At 38.6% G+C, this 16,205-nt stretch overlaps 1 protein-coding gene across 2 annotated transcripts in view; it reads right to left on the bottom strand.

The window, feature by feature from the left end:
* Positions 1-16,205, bottom strand: part of polr3a (polymerase (RNA) III (DNA directed) polypeptide A) — an 82,342-nt gene that overhangs the window by 39,936 nt on the left and 26,201 nt on the right. For both annotated transcript variants that reach the window (XM_059946745.1, XM_059946746.1), the window contains 8 exons: positions 15,881-16,022; positions 15,430-15,570; positions 11,296-11,365; positions 9,890-10,017; positions 8,796-8,934; positions 5,424-5,588; positions 4,257-4,429; positions 3,422-3,533 (listed from right to left, as the gene is read on the bottom strand). In XM_059946745.1, coding sequence (XP_059802728.1) covers positions 3,422-3,533; positions 4,257-4,429; positions 5,424-5,588; positions 8,796-8,934; positions 9,890-10,017; positions 11,296-11,365; positions 15,430-15,570; positions 15,881-16,022 — 1,070 coding nt within the window. The remainder of the gene's footprint in view (positions 1-3,421; positions 3,534-4,256; positions 4,430-5,423; positions 5,589-8,795; positions 8,935-9,889; positions 10,018-11,295; positions 11,366-15,429; positions 15,571-15,880; positions 16,023-16,205) is intronic.

The raw sequence follows: 16,205 nt of genomic DNA, 5'->3' as shown, positions 1-16,205 counted from the left end.
GATGGAGAGTGACATTGTTAATTCAGAAACAAAGGTTCTGAACTTAAAGAAGGGTAACTTTGAAGGTATAGGACGTGAATTAGCTAAGACAGACTGGCAAATGATACTTAAAGGGTTGACGGTGGATATGCAATGGCAAGCATTTAAAGATCACATGGATGAACTACAACAATTGTTTATCCCAGTTTGGAAAAAGAATAAACCAGGGAAGGTAGTGCACCCGTGGCTGACAAGGGAAATTAGGGATAGTATCAAGTCCAAAGAAGAAACATATAAATTAGCAAAAAGAAGCGGCACACCTGAGGACTGGGAGAAATTCAGAGACCAGCAAAGGAGGACAAAGGGCTTAATTAGGAAAGGGAAAAAAGATTATGAGAGAAAGCTGGCAGGGAACATAAAAACTGACTGTAAAAGCTTTTATAGATATGTGAAAAGAAAAAGAATGGTCAAGACAAATGTAGGTCCTTTACAGTCAGAAACAGGTGAATTGATCATAGGGAACAAAGACATGGTAGACCAATTGAATAACTACTTTGGTTCTGTCTTCACTAAGGAGGACATAAATAATCTTCTGGAAATAGTAAGGGACCGAGGGACTAGTGAGATGGAGGAACCGAGGGAAATACATGTTAGTAGGGAAGTGGTGTTAGGTAAATTGAAGGGATTAAAGGCAGATAAATCCCCAGGGCCAGATGCATTAGTGATAATTTTTCAACTCCTTAGATTCTGGATTAGTTCCTGAGGATTGGAGGGTGGCTAATGTAGCCCCACTTTTTAAAAAAGGAGGGAGAGAGAAACCAGGGAATTATAGACTGGTTAGTCTGACATTGGTGGTGGGGAAAATGCTAGAGTGGGTTATCAAAGATGTGATAACAGCACATTTGGAAAGAGGTGAAATCATTGGACAATCATGGAGGTGAAATCATGGATCTGTGAAAGGAAAATCATGTCTGACGAATCTTAAAGAATTTTTTGAAGATGTAACCAGTACAGTGGATAGAGGAGAGCCAGTGGATGTGGTATACTTAGATTTTTAAAAGGCTTTTGACAAGGTCCCACACAGGAGATTAGTGTGCAGACTTAAAGCACATGGTATTGGGGGTATGGTATTGATGTGGTTAGAGAGTTGGTTGGCAGACAGGAAGCAAAGAGTGGGTGTAAACGGGACCTTTTCAGAATGGCAGGCAGTGACTAGTGGGGTACCGCAAGGCTCAGTGCTGGGACCCCAGTTGATTACAATATATATTAATGATTTAGACGAGGGAAATAAATGCAGCATCTCCAAGTTTGTGGATGACACAAAGCTGGGTGGCGGTGTTAGCTGTGAGGAGGATGCTAAAAGGATGCAGGGTGACTTGGATAGGTTAGGTGAGTGGGCAAATTCATGGCAGATGCAATTTAATGTGGATAAATGTGAGGTTATTCACTTTGGTTGCAAGAACAGGAAAACAGATTATTATCTGAACGGTGGCCGATTAGGAAAAGGGGAGATGCAACGAGACCTGGGTGTCATTGTACACCAGTCATTGAAGGTGGGCATGCAGGTACAGCAGGTGGTGAAAAAGGCGAATGGTATGTTGGCATTCATAGCAAAAGGATTTGTGTACAGGAGCAGGGAGGTTCTACTGCAGTTGTACAAGGCCTTGGTGAGACCGCACCTAGAATACTGTGTGCAGTTTTGGTCCCCTAATCTGAGGAAAGACATTCTTGCCATAGAGGGAGTACAGAGAAGGTTCACCAGATTGATTCCTGGGATGGCAGGACTTTCATATGGATCAACTAGGCTTATACTCACTGGAATTTAGAAGATTGAGGGGGGATCTTATTGAAACTTATAAAATTCTAAAGGGATTGGACAGGCTAGATGCAGGAAGATTGTTTCTGATGTTGGGGAAGTCCAGAACGAGGGGTCACAGTTTAAGGATAATGGGGAAGCCTTTTAGGACCGAGATGAGGAAAAACTTCTTTACACAGAGAGTGGTGAATCTGTGGAATTCTCTGCCACAGGAAACAGTTGAGGCCGGTTCATTGGCTATATTTAAGAGGAAGTTAGATATGGCCCTTGTGGCTAAAGGGATCAGGGGGTATGGAGAGAAAGCAGGTACAGGGTTCTGAGTTGGATGATCAGCCATGATCATACTGAATGACGGTGCAGGTTCGAAGGGCCCAATGGCCTACTCCTGCACCTATTTTCTATGCTTCTATAATCTGAAACACAAGAGTAAATCAACAACAGAAAAGCTTAAAAAGAAGAAAATTCATATTTTGGAATGGCTAAGTTAGCTCAATTGGTTAACCCAACTGAGGTGCTGTGGTATGACTTTAGGATGGCTGTTCATGCAAAGTATCCCAGAAATATTAATGAACTGAAACAGTTTTGTATGGCGGAATGGTCTAAAATTCCTCCTCGCTGTTGTGCAAGTCTGATCAGCTGCTACAAGAAATATTTGGTGAAGGTTAGTGCTGCTAAAGGAGGTTTTACCAGTCATTAAATACGAGGCTTCACATACTTTTTCCAGCTTGGACTGTGAATGATTAAACAACGTATTCAATAAAAACATGAAAAGTACAATTGTTTGTGTGTTATTAGTTTAGGCAGATTGTGTTTGTCTACTATTGTGACATAGACGAAGATCAGATCACACTTTATGAGTAATTAATACAGAAAACCAAGTAATTTCAAGGGGTTCACACTACCTTTTCTTGCAACTATAAATTAATTGGTCACTGTAAATAGTCCTGTGACTAGGCTAATGTTAAATAAGTGGTTTGCTGGGTGTCACATCTTGTTGGACCGGAAAGACCTGTTCCGCACTGTATCTCAAATTAAAAATAAATAAAAATCTACCTAAAAGGTTGCATCATATAATCAAATGGCAGAGGAAAAAAGTGGTCAGATAACCTGCCATTCAACAATATTATGGTTCATTCTGTGTCTCCAGCTTAATTCCCATGCTATCCACCATTTTCACCTCTTCCAATTTCCAAAATCTCTTTTTCAGCCTTCAATATACTCAGCCACACTCCTCAAAGTACTGTATTCTAGAAGTTACTATTCTTTATAAAGACTATCTCATTTATGATCTAACTGTTCCCTACATCTTGAGAGCACATGGACTTAAAATACATACCACTAATACATAATTGCAGAACAATTTTTAATGCAAATAAATAAAAGTAATGTTTTTTACTTCAAAATGCTGGAGGAGCTCGAGCTCAGGTCAGGCAGTGATCTATGGAAAGGAGTCAACACTGCATTGACTGATTTCCAGCATTTGCAGAATCTGTTGTGTTTAAAATTTTACATTGACAGCTCAAAATTTTCAGGATTTCTTTAACTGTGTGGGTAATGACCAAGCCTGATCTATGAAATGGCTTTCTACCCACGTTCAGCTTGAAGAAGAGTACCTTTCCCCGTTACCTTTAGAACCGCAGAGAGCCATGGTGAGTGGACTGTTGCTTTTATCCAACTCCCTGAGGCATGCACTGCCGGCATGGTCTCTGATTACAGAAAGTTCCTTAAGAATCAGGGCCTGGAAGTGATAAAAATGTCAAATCAGTTCAGATGAAATGTATATTTTTCTTTGCATATGATCAAGCAGGGAAATGAAAATAAAACAGCCAAATATCATTCTAATTCAAGTATAATGATCAGACATACATCTTTATATCTCTTAATAGATTTGTACTTTGACATAGAATAATATTGTTTAAAACCAGCTTCACTAAGCAATAGCAACAAAGTAAACTAACTGATCTCCAGCAACAATAATGCAGACAGGTGTTTCAGAATAAAATACCAGCCAATGAAATCAAGGTAATCAAACCATTAATCCTTTGAAACTTTAACTCATACAAATTAGAAGTTTACGGCTTCAACTGTCATCAGTGTTTATATAGATCACCAAACAATTTCCCATGTTCTTATAAATCAACATTACTGGCAGCTTTGGCATTAAGTGAAGCCAGTCATTTTCATTAAGAATTGAATATTCACTGGAAATGGTTTCAGCTAAAAAGGAACATGTCAGGAAAGAGCCGCATCCACATTACTTAGGAGAATCATTTTGGCAGACAAATTTCTTCATTAAATACCGCAACCATTCTGCTTTTACAATGTCAACACCAATGTATTTTGCATTCCTTAGGAATTACATTTTTATTGTTAAAGGGAATAAATTGTTCTTGACATAGACAATAAAGAAGAAGTTTTAAATGTTTTTTTTTAAACTATGCAAGTATTTGTGCCCTCTTACTTCTAATGTTTCTTCTGCTGTACATCCAGGCTGCTGCTGAAGTTTGCCTGTATTGAGTGCTTCAATAAATTCATCACATTTCTTATAGCCAGCATCAAGTAGCTCCTGCTTGGCTCTCAAGAGTCTCTGCCCTGGCGTAACATCACCAATACCAATGGAAAATCCTCGATTGGCTAAGTTTTAAATAAACGTAAACAGATAAAATTAAGCTTTAAAACAAAAGTATTTTCTCTTTTTTAATTTCAGATTTCCAGCAATGGCAACTGTTTGATTCAATGTTACTCTTGACTGATATTACTTTAATGTAAAAAGTTTTCTTTACAAGATTTACTCCTTTAAAATTGCACAAAATACCTATACAGCAGAACAGAAAAAGTGTGGAAACAACAAGGAAAACAAGTATTAACGTTGAACACAAAGTTGGCAAAATAACTTTCTTATTGTCTGGTATATTCAAAATAATACAGCGGGCTTCTGATATGAAGAATTCAACACCATCATCCCCTCAAAACTAATCAACAAGTTCCAACTCAACTCAACCTATGGGCTCAACTTTCAAGGACTCTGCAATTCATGTTCTCAAAATTATTTATTTATCTATATTTTTCTTTTTCTTTTGCACACTGATTGCTTCCCAGTCTTTGTGTGTAGATTTGCATTGCTTCTATTGCATTTCTTTATTCTACTGTTAATGCCCCCAAGAAAAAAAGGCTCAGGGTAGTATATGGTGACATAAACACACAAATTTAATTTGAACTTTGAGAAAGCGCAGTTACAACATGAGGTAAGACAGTATAAGTTCCTGGGAAATAAGATACATTATAGCAGTAGAATTTAAAATACTGTTGCATTAAAAATTGTAAGCAAATAAGGATGTAATCAGATAAAGAATACACTTTGAGGGACTGCTTACATCAGAAATTATTTTATTTTCCAAAAATAAACTGGTCACATTTTGGCCCAAATTAATTATAACTAAAATGGATTGAACAATTGCTTATCATTTTGATGTGTATTTATTAAGTTAGGTAAAAATGAAAAGATAACAGGCATTGATCATTAATTTTGTTGCCTGTAACTGGAACATTAAAATTATTAAATGTATAAATTCAACACTTATTCAGGCAACAGGATTTTATAGCAAAGTTACTACTTGCAAATACTCACAGAGATAAACAGGAGCCAGGCGAGCAAGACGAGACATAGCATCTGCAGCTGCCATCTGCCCCCAGTCTCTCAGCAGGATGTAGAAGATGTTGTTCTTGGAACCTGATCCCAAAGTTCCTTTATCCAGGCTCCCAGCCATCAGTTCACTGTTCTGGATTACGACGACTGCAGATGATAAATAAAATTTGCACTTACGCAGAAAGGGTAACAGCTCAAAACATTTGTTAGGGGAACATGAGTAGCCTTAGTTGGAATGCTGTAACTACACATGTTGCCCTTATATTAGTGAGAGAGCCCTTCTGAACAAATGTAGGCTCAGTGACAACAGAAATAAAGACCTGCACTTTTACGAGCATTCCAACAGATTGAATTGGTTTTGCACATTATCCATTATATCATTTGAGAAACTTAAAGTGATACAAGAACATATTGTATGTTATACAGACAGAACCTACATTTGAACTAGTCTCTCTAATCAATGAAGAATTACAAAAAAAAAATCACATCCAAATATAAAGGATATATTAAAAAAATTTAATGAGTACAAAAACTTATGATCACTGAATATTCCAAGGACCATAGTGCGGCCCGAATCTAAGTATCATAAAACTGGTCCAACTGGTATAACCCTGACCTGTGTTTGGTGCATATCCTTCCAATTTTTTCTATCCATGTCCTTGTAAAATGTTGTTAATGTACCAGGCCTGAAGCATGTCCTCTGGCAGCTCATTCCATATACTGATTCTCACTTGGGTGAAGATGTTACCCCTCAGCTTCCTATTCAATCTCTCCCCCCTCTCACTCTATCTACATCCCCTATTAGATCTCTGCGCATTCTCTTAAGCTCCAGTGAAAGAAATCCCAACCTGCTCAATCTCTCCATAATTCAGTCCCTTGAGTCCCAGCATCATCCTCGTAAACTTCCTGTGCATGTTTCCAATTTAATGGCTTCGTTCCATCAGCAGGGTCACCAACACACAATATTCTAAATACGGCCTCACCAACGCCTTGTACAATGGAAACATGTACATCTCAACTTCTCTACTGAATGCCCTGACTGATGAAAACTAGTGTGCCAAAAGCCTTTGTCACCATCCTATCTACCTTCAAGGGATCCATATACCTGCACTTTGTTCTACAATACTCCCACAGGGCCTTATCGTTCACTGTGAAGGTCTAACTCACATTCATCTTCCCAAAACGTAACTCCATTTGCCATTCCTTTGCCCACTTACCCAGCTGAACAAGATCCCTCTGTAAATCATGATAACCATCTTTACTGTCAACGACACTACCTAAATACTTCTTGCATTTTTATAATTCCAAGTATAATGGGCCACAGTCACCAACAGACAAGTTTCAATTAAACTCACTAACATGCCACTTAAGACATTTGATTGGAACTTGAAGTGAGCTTTAAAATTATAGGTTCCCACTTGAGAACATTGCCTTTTTTTTGGGGATCTAACATTGCTGACTACTAGGATATAATTTAAACAAGTTAGATCTGTACAGCACTTTATGGATCAGAGGTGCTACAATGGGTTTTGAGCAGAGCCAAAACAGTAAAATCCCACAAGGCTGGACAATGGAGAAAGGTGTGAGCCAGATCATGCTCTATTCATGCTGCTGCCATCAGGAAAAAAAGTACAGGAGCCTAAGGACTCACACCACCAGCTTGAGGAACAGTTATTACCCTTCAACTATCAGGTTCTTAAACTAGTGGGCACAATTTCACTTTTCTCATCATTGAACTGTTCCCACAACCTAAGGATTCACTTTCAAGAACTCTTCAACTCATGTTCTTGACATTTATTGCTTGCTTGCTTGTTTATTTATTAATTATTTTGTATCTTCCTTTCTTTTTGTATTTGCACATTTTGTTGTCCTTTGCACTCTGGTTGTCTACCCAGTTCATGCGGTCTTTCAATAATTCTATTACGGTTCTTGGATTTATTGAGTTTGCCCACAAGAAAACAAAATCTCAGCGTTGCATATGGTGACATATATGTACTTTGATAATAAATCTACTCTGAACTTTTTGAATGGTCCTTGAAACCCAGGGAATATTGCCTAGTTTTTTCACACTACTTTTTAATTCATACTAAGTGCATACTTCTGTACGATGCTGCTACTGCAAAACAACAAACTTCACAACATGTTCTATAGATTGGAACATAGATGACAGAAAAATGGAGGAGGGTTAGATTGATTTTGGAATAGGTTAAAAGGTCAGTACAACATTGTGGGCTGAAGGGCCTGTTCTATACCGTTCTATGCAAGTGAGTGATGATAAATCTGTTTCTGAATACTGCCCGCAGCTGTACCAAACTCTCTTACATATCTCTCATTATTGTACTTATACAAATTTTACATGGCACTGGTATCAAACTGAGAAAAAATTCAAGTGTTATGGAGATAATAAGAAAATCAGTTCTGATTTTACTGAAAGTGCAACTAGCTTAAGGGGATTTTATGATATATTCTTGCTGTCTCAGCAAATATGATACCAAGAATAACTCAGAAAAGAATTAGAAAGTATGTACACATAAATATGTAAGCAGGTTCAATTTCAACATTTAAGAGAAGTTTGGATAGGTACATGGATGGGAGGGGTATGAATGAGTAAGTTGCAGGTGCTGTTGATGGATCTCAGCAGAATAATATTTTGGCACACACTAGATGGGTCAAAGAGCGTAATTCTGTGCTGTAATGTTCTATGACTGTATCAATCAACTCTTCAGCAACTGACTTGTGTATTCCTCTGCCTCGTTATTCGCTCTAGCACAGAACGCTGGGTCTGATTTCTACAACAATCCTGGAAAACGCAATTAGAAATCAAATGATCGGAGTACAGTGCATAAACATGAGATTCTGCAGATGCTGGAAATCCAGAACAATACACAGAAAACTGGAGAAACTCAGCAGGTCATGGAGGGAATGAAGTTTCATTTCTAGCTGAGACACTTCATTAGGACCTCATCAGGAATCAAGTCCTCATGAAGGGCCTCGGCCCTAAAAGCCAACTATTTATTCCCCTCAATAGATACTGTCTGACATGCTGAGTTCTTAAAGCATTTTGTGCATGTTGCTCAGAATACAGCGTGTTATGTTCCACTGGGTTCAAAATTAAATTTTAAATGAATGCTATTTTGTAAAACAAAAATCACATCCAAATGCACTGCAGGAAACTAAAACTTACAATGAAAAAAGACTTAAAATTAAACCTGCAAATTTTATTTGATGCCAGTCTGAATAATACCATATCTGGAGCAATCAGTACCAAAATTGATCTCATGAAAAATCATTTTCAAAAAATCATTTCCAACTTTCCATTCAGTTCTGATGACAGTAAGATGCCTTATGACTTACAGGAGTCATTGGAGCAGAGATCTTCACCTTTTCCACAGTACTGCTTCCCCTTGGTGCGCAAGTTGGCATTAATAGTACAGTCTTTGTTTGGTTTGAGAATGAGGCTAAAAATTTGCTTCCCTGTCCACAAAGTTACAGGCTGTAAAGAAAACAGTTTGACTTTATCTTGCACATTAGCACAGATCATACTCAGCTCTCATACTGAACACAATAGATTTGGCAGATGCTGGAAATTCAGAGTAACATACACACAAAATGCTGGAGGAACTCGAGAGATACCTGCCCTAATGAAGGGTCTTGGCCCAAAACATTGGCTATTTATTCTCTTCCATAGAGATTGCCTGACTTGCTGAGTTTCTCCAGCATTTTGTGTCTCAATTGCTAAGATGGATTTATAAATGACAATTTCTTTCCTCATTACATACGTCATAAAACATTCAGAAAGGAGAAAACAGTTTCAATTTAAATAAATGCATTTATTTATTTATAGGAAATTGTGATGATTTGGGCCTCTTATTTAAGAAAATATAAGGTTGACCAGCAGGCACACCTCAGAATACAAAGATGTTCCTTTAGAACAGAGACAAGGAGGCATTCCTTCAGCCAGAGAAACGTGAATCTATGGAATTCATTGCCATAGACAGCTGTAAAGGTCAAATCACTAGGTATATTTAAAGTGGAGTTTTATAGGTTCCAGATTAGTCAGGACCTCAAAAGTTAAAGAGAGAAGGCAGAAGGATGGGGTTGAGGAGATAAATAAGCCATGTTCGAATGGATGAGCAAACTCGATGGACTGAATGGCATAATTCTGCTCCCATGACTTTATGGTTTAATAGTCTAATCCACCCATCTACATTTTCATTCAAATCACTGACATATGGTGAACAAGAACTTGCACTTCTACAGATAAGGGGCCATGGGATAGAGTGAGTTAGTTACTCTGGGAGACATTTGGCATGGAAATGATGGATGACAGTGCCTTACCCAAACTTGTGGTTAATAAAACATGTTAAGAACTATGAGAAAAAAAGACTACAGCAATTTCCAAACTTCCAGGTTAATTTTCATATCTGAATATAAATATGTTCAATTACCTTCAGGATTGCAGGATATGGTAGAGTGATTTTGATTCGCTCATCTTTCCCTGAAAGAATGGAAGCCACAATCTGGCATGCCTTTGCTCTGTCAAAAAAAGTGTCTTTCAAGGTAAGTAGATAGGCACCTGCAGAGACAAGGAGATATTTTCCAGTAAGTAGAGTTACTAGAAACATAGCTGCCAAGTCACAAGGTTGGACTTCATCTCATTGAATGCCCGAACACTGACATTGAATGTTCAAATACTGAATTCGTCAACTTAACTCTCAATGATGGGAGAATCAGGGATTCCCACTCCAGAAACATCAGGATGGGTGTTGGAATTCCAACTTCAACAGATCTAAATGCCCTTGATTAATAGGGCTAGCCTCAAACCATCAAGTAAATAAAGTTTAGAATTCAAAGTAAATTTTATTATCAAAGTACAAATATGTCACCATATGCGACCATGAGATTAATTTTCTTGTTGGCATACTTGATAAATACTATAGAATAATAATAACAGAATCAATAAAAGACCATGCCAACTTGGGCATTCAACCAGTGTGCAGAAGACAACAAGCTGGAAATCACAACAAAAACTGGGAAATCAAAATAACTTAAGTACTGGACAAAGACAAAGACACTAAATACTGGAAATACAGAATGACTCAGGAAAAGGCATTTGTTAAAGTGGTATTTGACAACTCCCATAGTTGATTCAAGATCAACCTGAAATTGAAACCGGAAAACTAGTTTGGATCAGTTTAACATTTGCTTACAGAATAAGAAGTTCACTAAGTTTAAAAACTTATATGGTCAACTCTACTAAAACAAGTATAGGAATTTGACTTGGGTAAAGTGTAATCAACTAGTTCTCTGTGTTCTCTCACTTCCTAACTAGATATTAACAAAAATACAGCACAGAAAATATTTGACATTGAGAATTAAATTGTCAATAATTACATATTTAAAAATGGATTCATGAATAGAAAAATGGAGGGTTATGTAGGAGGCAAATGTTAGATTGATCTTAGGAATTGGTTATGAGGTCGGTACAACATTGTAGGCCGAAGGGCCTGTACTGTGCTGTAATGTTCTATGAATATATTTACAACAGAATTTAAAAATATAAGCATTTTAACAATAAATCTTAACAGAAATTAAAAATGATTACTCTGGTTAACAGCAAATTCCATTACACAAATTTTCAAAAGGAAGTAAGGTTGCAAGTCCACTCAAAAGGAGTTAAAAATTAAAAATAAAGAATACATGGAGCTGTCCTGATTTAATTTCTGCTTAATTTTGAGAGAACATAAAGCTTGAAACATTCACAAGCCTTTGCACATTGAATTTCCATTATCCCTGTCAATGCTGTTCAATCAAATCTTCCATTTTGACAAGAAAATGCTCAACTTTACTTCACCTGTCAGAAAGTCCTGTATTGCAGCAATTAGTGGCTCCCCATTTCTTGGAGTTACCAAGTTGGCTTTTGTCTAGAGGGAAAAGAAAGCCAATAACGAACTGTGCACCTTAAAGGTTTAACAGACTGATAAAATATTAGTGAAATTAATCTAGTCATATGAGAAACAAGTACATAAAATTAAGGAGAACGAAGTGGCTTAGAATGCAGAATCCAATCAAAGATCAGCAAAGCAAAATTCAGGTTCAAGCGTTTTTAACAACTTGTTTCAAAGGAAATTGCTGTTAAAATTGAAAGCTATTTTACTTACTTGGGTTCCTCATTACATTTCTTTCTTTCCACACTACATCATTTTGATACATATAAAGTAGGATTCCTAACAATTAACCTACAGGATCCCTTATAGGTTTGTTTTCAGGTTGAGTCAGAAGTGAGGAAGGCAAATGAGATGTTAGCATTCATTTCAAGAGGACAAGTGTTGAAATTTTATAAAGCACTGGTGAGGGCTCATTTGGAGTATTGTGAACAGTTTTGGGCTCCTTATCTAAGAAAGGATGTGGTGACATTAGGTTCAAAGGAGGTTCACAAAAATGATTCTGGGATCGAAAGGCTTGATATTATGAGGAACGTTTGATGGCTCTGTGCCCATACTCACTGGAATTCAGAAGAGGGCTGACCTCATTGAAACCTATCAAATGTTGAAAGGCCTCAATAGAGTGGTTGTGGGGAGGATGTTTCCCTTGGTGGGAAAGTCTTAAGACCAGAGGACGCAGCCTCAAAATAGATAGGCGTCCTTTCAGAACGGAGATGAAGAGAAATTTCTTTAGAGAGTATTGAATCTATGGAATTTGTTGCAGCAGGTGATTGTGGAGGTCAAGTCATTGGGTATATTTAAGGCAGAGGCTGACAGATTCTTGATAGGCCAGGGCATAAAGGGACACGGGAAGAAGGCAGGAGATTGGGGCTGAGAGGGAAAATATACCAGTGATGGTGAAATGGCAGAGCAGACTCAATGGGCCAAATAACCTAATTCTGCTCCTATATCTTATGGTCCTAACAATCATATCTGCTGGGTTTGATATTATAACCATATAACAATTACAGCACAGAAACAGGCCATCTCAGCCCTTCTAGTCTGTGCCGACGCTTACACTCACCTAGTCCCACTGGCCCGCACTCAGCCCATAACCCTCCATTCCTTTCCTGTCCATATACCTATCCAATTTTACTTCAAATGACAAGTGTATTTCCTTCATTTCCTTGTCAAATTAACTTTGAAACCTTAACTTTTTCTTTCTAGAGATGTCCAGTAAAAATAATCTGTTCAGATTCATTATTTTATTTGTATTTGTCAAAGCCTACATCATACAAGTATTGTAATATTCGTTTCTTGTAGGAAAATAAATTGATCTTTATAGCTAAGGCCTTAATCCTGGAACCACTGTGTTAAATATTATCCAGAAGACCCTACAGGGTCTAAAGTACAGAGGGTTCATCAAGCAGAAACTATACTTTTCCGTAAACTTGACATTATTGGTTGTCCTTTGAAATACAGAGTTGTTGATTTCACCTTCAAGAAACACTGGATGCAACATTTACAGAGGGATAAAGCTTAAAGAACTTTAATGATTAATACTTTTAATAATACTATCTTGAAACAGACATTATCCCCATTGCCTCCACCCTTCCTTAAATATCCTTTTTAACTTTTATCTTGATGAAAGGTCATCAACCTGAAATGTTAAATGCTTCCCTCTCTGGAGACTGCTTGACCTGCTGAACATTGCCAACACATTTAACACAGTGGCCACTTTATTACGTACATTTGTACACCTGCTTGTTAATGCAAATATGTGACAGCAACTCAATGCATAAAAGCATACAGACATAGTCAAGTGGTTTATTTATTGTTCAGACAAAACATCAGAATGGGGAAGAAATGTGATCTAAGTGACTTTGACTGTGGAATAACTGTTGGTGCCAGACGGGCTGATTTGAGTATCTCAGAAACAGCTGATCTCCTGGGATTTTCACACACACTGTTTAAAATTAACAGAGAATAGTGTGAAAGACAAAAGACATCCAGTGAGCTGCAGTTCTAAGGGTGAAAACACCTTGTTGATGACAGATGTCGGAGGAGAATGGCCAGACTGGTTTAAGCCAACAGGATGTCGACAGTAACTCAAATAACCACATGTAACAATATTGGTGCACAGAAGAGCATCTCTGAATGCACAACACATCAGACCTTGAAGTGGATGGGCTATAGCAGCAGAGGATCACATCAGGTCCCACTCCTATGTCCACTTTATAGGTATACAGAGACAGATAGACATACTTTATTGAAATTTGGTTTTGTTACAGTCGCACCAACCAAGGATAGTGTAGAAATATAGCAATATAAAACCATAAATAATTAAATAATAAGTTAATTATTCCAAGTGGAAATAAGTCCAGGACCAGCCTATTGGCTCAGGGTGTCTGACACTCTGAGGGAGGAGTTGTGAAGTTTGATGGCCACAGGCAGGAATGACTTCCTATGAAGCTCAGTGTTGCATCTCAGTGGAATGAGTCTCTGGCTGAATGTACTCCTGTGCCTAACCAGTACATTATGGGAGACATTGTCATGGCATGCAACTTGGACAGCATCCTCTTTTCAGACACCACCGTCAGAGAGTCCAGTTCCACTCCCACACCATCACTGGCTTAACGAATGAGTTTGTTCATTCTGTTGGTGTCTGCTACCCTCAGCCTGTTGCCCCAGCACACAACAGCAAACATGATAGCACTGGCCACCACAGACTCGTAGAACATCCTCAGCATTGTCTGGCAGATGTTAAAGGTCCTCAGTCTCCTCAGGAAGTAGAGACGGCTCTGACCCTTCTTGTAGACAGCCTCAGTGTTCTTTGACTAGTCCAGTTTATTGTCAATTCGTATCCCCAGGTATTTGTAATCCTCTACCATGTCCACACTGACTCCTTGAATGGAAACAGGGGTCACCGGTGCCTTAGCCCTCCTCAGGTCCACCCCCCGCTCCTTAGTCTTTTTCATATTAAGCTGCAGACGATTCTGCTCACACCATGTGACAAAGTTTCCCACCATAGCCCTGTACTCTGCCTCATCTCCCTTGCTGATGCATCCAACTATGGCAGAGTTATCAGAAAACTTCTGAAGATGGCAAGACTCTGTGCTGTAGTTGAAGTCTGAGGTGTAGATGGTGAAGAGAACGGGAGACAGGACAGTCCCCTGTGGAGCCCCAGTGCTGCTGACCACTCTGTCTGACACAGTGTTGCAAGCGCACGTACTGTGATCTACCAGTCAGGTAAACAATAATCCATGACACCAGGGAAGCATCCACCTGCATCACTGTCAGCTTCTCACCCAGCAGAGCAGGGCGGATGGTGTTGAACACACTGGAGAAGTCAAAAAACATGACGCTCACAGTGCTCGCCAGCTTGTCCAGGTGGGCGTAGACACAGTTCAGCAGGTAGACGATGGCATCAACTCCTAGTCCGGGCTGGTAAGTGAACTGGAGGGGGTCTAAGTGTGGCCTAACCATAGGCTGGAGCTGCTCTAGAACAAGTCTCTCCAGGGTCTTCATGATGTGCCACTGGTCTGTAGTCATTGGAGCCACTGGGGCGCGGCGTCTTCAGTACAGGGACGAGGCAGGACGTCTTCCACAGCACAGGCACCCTCTGGAGACTCAGGCTCAGGTTGAAGATATGGTGAAGTACTCCACATAGCTGGGGAGCACAGGTTTTGAGCACCCTGGGGCTGACACCATCTGGGCCTGCAGCCTTGCTTGGGTGCTCTACCTAATAATGTGGTCATGAGTGAATGATTTTATTTCAGAGTTCCAGCATCTGCAATTTTTGGCTTTGCAATTACAATTCAATTCACCTTTATTCCAGTAAAGTCCAGCATTGAGCAGTTTTAACTACCTGCCTTATCCACTCCTCTCATAATCTTACTTTTATCAGGTCATCCCTCAAATTTTTCCTCCAGGTAAAACAAGCCCAGTCTATCCAATCTCTCCCTATAAATAAAGTCTTTATAAATGCTAGCTAAATAAGGGCTTAATCCTGTTAAATCACAGCCACAAGAACAAAATATATAGTATCTTCAAATTGTACTCACCCCCATAAGGACAAGAGCTTCAGCTTTGGCCTCCTCAGTTTGAGGAAGGTGAAGGTTCATTTCATCACCATCAAAATCAGCATTATATGGTGTACAAACACATTCATTGAATCTGAATGTACGGTGTGGTTTCACTTTAGCCTGAAATAAAATCGATAGAGCAATTGCAGCTATAATTTTTATTATCTTGTCAACATTTATTATTTGGTGCTATATATTGGCTATGCTTTTCTTCTTACATTTTTCACATCTTGCAGAGATGTCAAAACAATCAAGAGCACAAAATATTAGCTTGGTTTAAAATAACACATTTGTCTAATTATTTTTGCAGTATTGTATCCAATTAACTGATGTGAAAGGTTTGTTGATGTTATATACTCCAATAATTTGAGAACCTGGCGTATGAAAAATACATGTTTCACAGTGGTTCATGCTTTTACAGAACACTTACTATATGGGCCATGATGCTCAATTTGTGTAGGGATGGCTGTCTATTGAACAGCACTATATCGCCATCAATTAAATGTCTTTCCACAACGTCACCATATTTCAGTTCCTGTGCCATTTTCTCTCTATTTCCGTACCTCAGAAACCTGTTTTTAAAGGAAACAAGAAAATTAAGCATGCACTCAGAGAAACATAAGCAAAAATAAAGACTTGTGGACATTAGCATTTTGATTACAAAACAGTTTGTCTCTTATTTCAGAGGTGGGGAAGGAGCAGTGCACATGCTTCTGCCTACATAAGTGGAGTTGAAGTTGAGAGCTTCAAGTTCC

This window comes from Hypanus sabinus, chromosome 21 (assembly GCF_030144855.1).
Source record: "Hypanus sabinus isolate sHypSab1 chromosome 21, sHypSab1.hap1, whole genome shotgun sequence".
Lineage (NCBI taxonomy): Eukaryota > Metazoa > Chordata > Chondrichthyes > Myliobatiformes > Dasyatidae > Hypanus > Hypanus sabinus.
The sequence above is the reverse complement of the archived record's forward strand: the minus strand, read 5'-3'. Positions and strand labels throughout refer to the sequence as shown.